Source organism: Sinocyclocheilus anshuiensis, unplaced genomic scaffold, assembly GCF_001515605.1.
Source record: "Sinocyclocheilus anshuiensis isolate Anshui unplaced genomic scaffold, SAMN03320099.WGS_v1.1 scaffold44, whole genome shotgun sequence".
Lineage (NCBI taxonomy): Eukaryota > Metazoa > Chordata > Actinopteri > Cypriniformes > Cyprinidae > Sinocyclocheilus > Sinocyclocheilus anshuiensis.
In genome coordinates, this window is record NW_015555746.1 from 2,458,233 (window position 1) to 2,468,035 (window position 9,803).

General features: G+C 35.8%; 1 protein-coding gene across 1 annotated transcript in view; it reads right to left on the reverse strand.

The window, feature by feature from the left end:
• The window catches only part of LOC107673493 (P protein), an 87,532-nt gene that overhangs the window by 34,237 nt on the left and 43,492 nt on the right, over window positions 1–9,803 (reverse strand). Inside the window, exons 17-19 of the mRNA XM_016467090.1 lie at window positions 5,470–5,617; window positions 4,701–4,758; window positions 2,840–2,948 (exon numbers count right to left, since the gene is read on the reverse strand). Coding sequence (XP_016322576.1) covers window positions 2,840–2,948; window positions 4,701–4,758; window positions 5,470–5,617 — 315 coding nt within the window. The remainder of the gene's footprint in view (window positions 1–2,839; window positions 2,949–4,700; window positions 4,759–5,469; window positions 5,618–9,803) is intronic.

The window sequence follows — 9,803 nt, forward strand, 5'->3', positions numbered from 1 at the left end:
ATTACACCCCTAATATATATATATATATATATATATATATTGTGCATCTTTTCTCAAAAAGTGAAGCATATTCACCTATTTGGATGGCACAAACACACACACATACAAACTCTAGCACTGTACTTCATGCATGGTGTGAAATTAATCCCAGACTTCTTCCACACTGGCACTGGGACGGTTTGTCACAACACTAGTCCAAAAAAGTAACTTTTGATTTGCTTTCTGCTTCAATGTTCCCCCACAGCATCCAACTGAAGACGTAGGAGGAACTGGGGGCCTTCAGCAGTGCACAGCACAAACAGAGCAGAAAAATGAGAGAGACAGAGAGAGAAAGAAGGCTCTGCAATTAAAACAAGTTTGCTGAGAAGCCTGGGAGGCTCATTCATCATACCCAAAACAACACAGGCATTCTGGCCCGTTGAGTGAGACACAAACACCACCTCATCATGTTCTTCATTTTAAAGCAAATGTGTTTCCACAAGCACCTTATTTATAAAGAACTCTGTCTCTCTCAGGATGTTCTGGGAAGAAATGAGCTGTTGTGTGTGTTCTACTCTAATTAATCTTCCTCGGTTTCCTAATTCATTATTTGGTGGTACAGCTTTTGTGCTGCCCAGGAGATAAATTATGTCTGGATTTTAACTTATTTATTCCTAAATAAATGACCATATCAAGTGATGAATTACATTAGCAATATTTAATATGCATGTGGTCCAGATCTTAAATGTAATCGTTTCCTCGTTTAAAAAGTTTTACCCCTAAATAAATGAATATTGCTTTAAAGTTGCACTACACAAGAGATTTTGGTTAAAAATGAACAAATCAACATGTATACCTCAAACCATCAGATTTATCATTCTGCAGAGGAGCAGTGCCAAAGCATAACACATGTAAAGAAATAATTTTGCTATTTTACATTTCAAACAGAGAAGAGGTCAAAGTTTCATAGCGCATATTTAAAAGAAAATGGTTTAAAACAAACATTCACATGAGATAAAGTCTCATGACTCATAAAAACATGTCCATAATAATAAAGATAATAAAGCTGCTTAATTCACATGGAGTATCGCCTCATGGGGGTTGAAATGTTGAGATCACATGACCAGATACTTCTCATTTTCTCTGGAATTTCTTGTTATCGAACATTTCGCTTGTGGAATAAATTATTCATGGCTTACTATATGAAATGGGTATTTTTATCATGTGTAATGAACATTTTTGTTCATGCTTTATTCTATCTGTATCCATGCCACTAGGTGTCTGTATATTTCTGGAAAACTACCAAATCAATTAACAACTTTAAGCAGAACTGCTGAATTTGAACTACATAAGCAAATGAGTACTGCAAGTTTCTTAAGTCAAATCTTAAATGTTGCTTGTTGTTTTCTATCAATCTCTTTGGATTTTTTGAGCAGGAAAATATCTTTACTTTCAGAGTAAAGTCTCGCACCGAGAAAATTATTGATATTTCCTTGAAAATCCGTTACGACCTACATGTGAAATGTTTTGATGGACCTATAGAAATGACCTTTCAGAGCCTTTTTTTATCTCTCAACAGCTTTTCAGTGACCTAAAAAATCAAGAAAACTCCCGGATGCACTGTTACTGCTCATATTGTTCACAGAAATGTGCTAAATGTTCACCAGTCAGTTATAGCAGAATCAAACTGTAATTACATAATTTTTCTGGGAAACGGATGGCCTTGGGGCCTAAGAATCACTTAATTGTCATGAATGTGCTTTTCGTTGGAAAGACATGAGGAGTGCAGCGCATCCTGTGTGCTTCATTGCCCTCCAGCAGGCGCACTGTATCCTTGCCCATGATTAAATAATCAATATCAAAGGTCAAACGGAGTGGTGATGTGTCAACCTAATGAAAGTCTAATGACAGTCATTTGCAGGCCATGCTGGTCGACCCTGGTTTTGATCAGAATGAGGCACTGAGGAGAATTTGAAAGCAGAACCACACGGTTTTTTGAAAATGGTAATGTACAGTGATTATTTTTTCGATCATTGCCAATTAATTAAGTACACAGCTGTGGAAGGCAACAAAAAAAACATGATTTTGTATGTATGAAGAGATGTGACATGATCATTTAGAAAATAATATTCAAGTGTCATCTTTCCACAAGATCAAACTGTCCACAAATGAGAATTGATTATCAATACACAATCAGACCCAAACAATACAACAACCGCAGCGAGCTGCAAGGCTGGCATTCTCTGATTGACCAACTCATTCACACTAATAGTGTTTGGTGAAGTTCTCGATCTCATTTCCATCTGTAATTGACATCTCATTCACCGTATAATAAACACGTCCATAAACCAGTTCGACAAAGTTAGCGCAAAATGAAAGGCTGTGTGGCGGAAAGAAAAAATACAGAAAAAAATAAAACAGACTAATTTTAGGTCGAGTAATACTAGCTGTCTTATTTAATCTCACGTTACTCCATTGTTATGGTTTTGCGTTTGTGTCTCTTTCTGCATTTAAAGCCCAGCTGCAAACAATTATGACATCAGCACATTGACGGATTCATACACACACCAATTAGATCATGGGAGAAAGTGGTTAGCCTAATAACATTCGTTTCTCTAATTTTATTCTATGAACCCTAATATAATGCATATAAAATGAAATGTTTGCTCCATGGTAGAGGAATTGGCACATTTTTGATCATTTCAAAAATAGCGAGATATTCTTTTGATTCCATTTCCTCTGCTCAAACAGAGAGGAAACAAGCCCTCGTAATTATACAGTGAGGCATGTAAACAGCAGGGCCAGTTCAGCAATAGAAACGGATGAATCCTGATAATTTGTGTCCTTGTCTCTCGCTTACCCAGATCCAGATGTATGGCAGGGACAAAGGAGTTTAGGAAGAACATAAAGATGACCACCCCAAGGACAGTCAGACACTTGACCAGGAGGATTTTGTCAGTTATTCTGTGCTGGAAAAGACCATGAAAAACATGTTTAGACACAGGAGAGAAAGAAACGTGTCAAATACCTATTATGCCCTCTAAACAGTGTTTCTCAACTGCTGAGTTGCAATCCACAAGTCTATTCTGACAGGTTCACTTATATCAGTGAAAAAAAAAATGCAAAACTGCAAATATTACAATGCGAATCATATACAGTATGGTTAGCTTTAAATGTTAACATTTACAAGGGAGGAGAAACATATCTTTTGTTATTGACGTCAAATAATGTCATGCATCCAATTAAAGGTGCTGTATGTAAGTTTTTGACTCTACTAAAGCTTTAAAATACCATAACTTAACATACTTGTTTATCTGAAAAACAATGCTACAGTCAGTTATTCTCCTTTGAAAATGTGCGTTCCGGGCCAGAATGTCGGTCTGTGTTTTGGTTTGTGAAACCCGCCCACTGCCAGTTTACCCAATTATATTTCGGCACCCCGGGTTTCCAGTTGGCGGAAAACACAGCGTATTTAATTCATTCATCTTCAAGTGCGCTCGTTCTAGTTGGTGTCGTCAATCTGGCAACCTGCGTGTGCTTCAAGTCTGAGGAGGAGGGGCCGGGTGAAAAAAACCCTCTCCAATATTTTGAATTTGGACTGCAATACCTAGTTCAACCACTCGGTGTCAATCCTACATACAGCACCTTTAAACTCCAGTAAATAGTATTTTATCAAAAACATAACCCACAGTACATTACATACGGATTCAACTGCACAAAGGCTAAAGATGGTGTGTGCCAAACACAAAGTGTTTTTGTAGTGAATTATTGGCTGCCAAGTGAATAAAACATCAAATGTGACCTGTGCTGGCAAAATAACTCGCAGTGGTGTACCGTGGGGTTTCAGTCAGGGCCTTCAGTAAGCAACTGTAAATTACATACACACATATAAAGTTACACATCCGATGTTTTTCCCCAACAGTTCCCCAAACGTTCACTTAAGACATAACTGATTATGTTTGTGCGAATACTTAAATAGGCCTACTGTAATTCTGTGAATATGTGTATATTTATCGGGATCGCGCGCTGCCGGAAGCGCCTTTATGCACGCACTTCGGATGAGAGTCAGCGTGAGAAGCGCTACTCCTCTCAGAAAACGTCCAAATAAAGATCATTTTAGATGTTTCATTACTATTCGGAGCATTGGGATCACTAGACGAGGGCTTAATGAACTCATTTTTGTGAAAACTCACATTCGACCAAAATCGTCATTTTTCACTTTTTTTTTTGTATTCCGACTCATTTTGCCAGCACAGGTCACAAATATCAATTGATATTTAGAAACAAAACTATAAACACTGTTTCATTTGTAAGTCACTTTGGATAAAAGCATCTGCTTAATGAATAAATGTAAATTTAAATACTTCTAATGTTTATACAATCACAAAATTGTAAATGTTTCTATTCACTGTCAGCTCATAGTAATATGATGACACTTAATGTGATAATTTGTGAATTTGTTTATGTTTGTACAATCAAAAAACATATGGCTGTAAATAAATAAATACATAATTATTATTATATATATATTATTATATATAAATAATAATTATTATTATTATCAGGGTCCTGGGTGTTCTAAATTCGGACTCTACTGGAATCAAATAAATTGGTCAAGTTTCTTATCATATAATAAGATAACATCAAAAAGATATGGCAGGATTAGCAGTGAGGTACAACACTTAATCAGCCAAAGCCATGTTAATGCAGCTTTGTTTTACCTTTTTCTGCAGCTCTTGAATATTGTGTTCCCAGTTTTTGTCTTCCTGTGATATTTGCCTACGAAAATAAAGGAATAAAATAGAATAGAGTGTGTTAATACATCCTTTCAGCCAGCATGGACACCTGCAAATGAGTAGGAGTGGTGATTTCATGTGGTCACCCCGAACCTTTTCTACTCCACAAAAGCCCTACAAAACCACAAGCAAAACTAATCTAATTTCTTTAGTTAAAAGAAGCATTCATAATAATAATAAAAATAAAAACAGGCTACTGTTGAGAACAAAATTATTCTGCACGATTAAAATTTCAGCTCTCTACGAGAGCTTTAGAGAGCCGACACAATTGAGAACAATTACCTACTTTTCTACAGGTTAATTATTTCTCATTTATCATCCTGGGCTTCTGGGTAAGTGCTACCGTCAGACACAACAGGTGTCATGCAGTGGGAATGGATATATTTTGGACCTAACAGGGTGTTTTTAAGTAACCTCATACCAAGAAAGACACTCATCTTAATACCTTATATGCAATATCAAAATGATGAAAGATTCTAAGGCTTGGGAATGCATCTGGGCTATACTGTAAGTGTAGACTAATTTGTTTTATCCTCATGACATTTAGACAACACAATTAGAAAAAAGTGCAACAAAAACACATTTCTATTCCACATACATCCGTGGTTTTAAACACCATGCACGGTGTAGACAGACTGCTTGTATTTTAACCAGGTAGACAAGGAAAAGAATGGATTGAGCATGAGTGTGGCACCTCTGGAAGGTCTTGAGCTTCTTGCGCAGGAGGCTTTCCAGATTGAGCACCTTCTGCATGAGAAGACACTTGACGGCAGTCTCCTCTCGGCTGGCAGGGTTAATGCGATGGGCTGTCTGCCTCCACACCAGAATCTCATGCTTCAGTTCTGCAGGGCGACACAAATCGTGACAAGATAAAGGGTTCAGCTGTAAAACAGACAAATACGAATTAAGATAAGAATTTCAAATCTATTCCAAAAAAATGGGAAGAAACAAATAATGAGAATTATTAAAGATAGAGATTTATGGTCAAACAAAGTCAATCCAGAAAAAATAATAATAAAGGAGGGATAATTGTGACACTCATTTATTCAGAATATTTTTAGCCTAAAGCTTTGAAATTTGAACTCAAACATCTTTGAAATGTCTGTAGTCACTACGTATGCCCATTAATTGTATAACTTAATTTAGTAGACATAGAATGCAGACAAAGCAATGTGAAGATTTTTTGTTTTTTAATACTGTGACCAAATCAGACCAAAAAACAATAACAAATCCAATTATCAATGGTGTGACAACTGTTTAAAATAAATGTTTGATTTGATCAAAAAAGCCCAAAATATGTAAGACTTACATTTGACTTCAATACCTTTATAGTTCTTGTAGTTGACTCTTAATTAACTGTCAATTAAGTATTTAAAACAGTACTATCTCTCCCTGATTGCAATTATTATGGCATTTACTGTATAAATGAATGAATGTATTACTTTATAAAGGTAACACGGACATCTCACTACATCTAAATTTAGTGACAGATTTCCAAAAAATTGTTTCAAAATGTGCAATGAATTAGATTTTTTTTCATCACATTAAAACGGCTGTGAGTTTGAATCACTCTGACACTGCAGACCATTTACTTTCAATATTTATCTGTAATATTAAATATTTATCAATATTTATCTAAGTTGGAGTTTGTATGTAGTTAAAAGTAATGAAGTAATGAAAGTGTGGGCATTGCTAGTCTCAGGGGGGGGGAAAAGTCTATAAAGTAGGCAAAAAAAACAAAACAACAAAATATATAAATAAAAAATAACATATTATATAGATAGATAGATAGATAGATAGATAGACAGACAGACAGACAGACAGACAGATAGATAGGAAGATGAAGCACAAGCTAGGCAATTATACAAAGAATGGAAAAAGGAAAGAAAATATATTAAGAAGGGAAGAAAGTAAGAGATAGGAGAGGCAAGGTTTTGCACTAGTCCTTCAGCATGACTCCTCACCATGTGATGGGGAGGCTGCTAGGAAAGCTTCCCAGAGGCTAATTGACACAGGAAAAACATGCTGATCACAATCGACACAGCAATGCATCATGCCAAGGGCCTGGAAAACTGTATCAGCCGCACAGCAGGTTTGATTTTTTTGAAAGTGAGGCTCTGTGGGGACTTAAGGCTTTACAGAATTAGAAATTGGACTGGTATTGAGTGGTCACCATCAGGCCTTGTGGAGGTCTTTGGTTCCAGGCGCAGCACGCACCTGGGGAACCGGCAAGCCGATCATTTATGTTCCTGTTCCTTATAGAGCAGAGTTCTAAGACTTTGCATCAGCTCAACACCAACTAGCACTCTCTCATTGTGTTAGCCACCCGAAAGCTCAATAAACACCGAACGGAGGGGAAGGTTGGCATTCTGGAAGGTGCTAGTCCCATGCTAATGAAGTCTCAAAGGGAAGACAATCCTCACAGTGGGCAAAGGCCAATGGTGTGTGAGAACATATAAAGTGTGCCTTCTGAGAAAGAAATTCTGTTTGTTTTATCTCTAAAATGATAGGCACAAAAATATATGCATATATGTAATTAAGGCTCTAGATGTGCAGCATCCATTCATGCATCCTAGAGCAGGTTGTTTTCAAAACAACACAATTCTTGTGTAGATGTTGTGCAAGTATAAATACCAAATACTGGTAAGTTTGGTAATGACATCTACTGTGATATATTATTACAGTAGATAGTAATATTATTACTAGTCTAAGATCAAATAAAATTGTGATTTGGAAAATAGCTACAGTATTGCGGACAGTGATTCATTGTTGTTATTACTAAAAACATATAAAGTACACAACTGTACACAAATGCCAAATAAAAACATTATTTTTTTAAGTTCATAAAAAAATGCAAAAATGTCCCTAGTTTTAATTTTGTTTTAAGCCTGGGTGGTTGACAAGCCATAAATCCTGGAAATCTTAAATCTTACACTTTTTAAAATTACAGCTGTAAATTAGAGATATTAACTTTGTAGCCATTATAATCTAGAGTAGTACTTTACCAAAAGAAAAATAATGAGAAATAATGTTCACTCAGAAATTGCTAGTAAATTTCACAAATAATTACAAAGAAACACACTGAATTAAACATGACATTTTGAAGCATTGTCAAAATATATTTATTTATTTATTTATGTATTTATTGGAAAATGTACTCCAATAATCTTTGTTTTATTTACAACAAAAAAAAAAAACTTTTTTACAGTCTAACAAAAACAAGAATGGGGAAAAAAACTAGATTATCTATTTGACACATTAACGAGGTCAACCGATGGTTGACAGTTTAATGTAAAGTTCTCAAAATGTCCACTATTTTCCACACAACCTTATGATATAAAGGTCCATTCAAGCAGTGTTACATGATGAATGAAAGTTAGACTGAACTCCTGCTTACATTGATCTATGCTAAAGTCATACTTTTATACCTGCTACTTTCTAGCCCAGATCTGCATTCTCACTGTCATGCTATTTTACAGAATCAAAGAATGTCTCAAAAGAACTGGTTTAAATTGGATGACCAACCACTGTTTGACTCTTAGAGCTTTCAGAAAGAACACAACTTGGTGTTAGAAAAGGTTTTGTGTTTTCCTCTCATTCTGATTTATGGGTATGGTGAAAGCCTCTCTGGGAACCCCAGAGCCTGATTTCAGCCTGTGAATGGCTGAAATGAGTGGTTTATTATAAAGGAGCTATTGTCATACTGTCAGGTGTGTGAAGGAGAGCTCAGGTGTGGAGGTGTATGGAAGATGTGAGGAGTTGGTCTCAGTGGAGCAGAGGGAGCAGCTGCTCAAGAGGCTAATGGCCATCTGTAGAGAGAAGTTGAGGAACTGGAGGAAGAAGACTCATCTGATTATTTTGTCTATTTATTTACACAACGAATAATGGAATAAAACGACCAAAAACATCTGACTGAGTTTAAAAATGATCAAACCAAGCAAATGAAATGTATATATCAAAATGTGATTGTAATAAAGGAATAATTCACTCAAAAGTGAATGTAATTCAGAAAAAAAAGGCTATCGCTACATTTAAATATTTATTTATTTATTTACTTATTTAATTAATTGCTTACTTGCTTTGCTTACACATCCTATTTTGAAGCTTGAATACCTCAAGGGTAAGTTTACAAAAAATGAACAATGAATGAATGAATGAATCCTATTTTTGAATCCTACACTGCACTACAACAAACTAAATTTTGAAAATTAACCCAAATTTCTGTCAGCATTTACTCGCCCTCTTGGTTTTGGACCCCATTGACTTTTAGTATATGGGTGTTTTTTGAAGGAAGGAAGGAAGGAAGGAAGGAAGGAAGGAAGGAAGGAAGGAAGGAAGGAAGGAAGAAAGAAAGAAAGAAAGAAAGAAAGAAAGAAAGAAAGAAAGAAAGAAAGAAAGAAAGAAAGAAAGAAAGAAAGAAAGAAAGAAAGAAAGAAAGAAAGAAAGAAAGAAAGAAAGAAAGAAAGAAAGAAAGAAAGAAAGAAAGAAAGAAAGAAAGAAAGAAAGAAAGAAAGAAAGAAAGAAAGAAAGAAAGAAAAAGAAACTCATACAGGTTTTGGAAAGACTCGAGGGGGTCAGTGTGAAGTCTGTGAAGATGAGGAAATTTGTTTGTCCATTAATTTTAGTGGCTTGCCAAAATGGGAGAAATGATGAGGAAGTATATAAATCCTGCCTGTGAAAGAAGAGGGAAAGAACAGAGCATGCCTGGGCTCTCAGTGGAGGCGGTGATGAAGCGATGACTCCCTAGGTGAGAGTGGTATTGACCTGTCTATGTCTACGATGGCTTTAACGGCCTTTCTAGCTGTGTTAGCACCTTCACACTTGGGCTAAATGTGCCCTGTTCCAAACAGTACAACAATAACCATGTTCTAACACGCACCCTGTTAGGATGTACACTCTTAAAGGGGTCATATGATGCTTTTTTAAAGATCATTATTTGGTGTATTTGGTGTAACAGAATATGTTGACATGCTTTAATGTTCAAAAAACACATTATTTTTCAAATACTGTACATTATTGTAGGTCCTA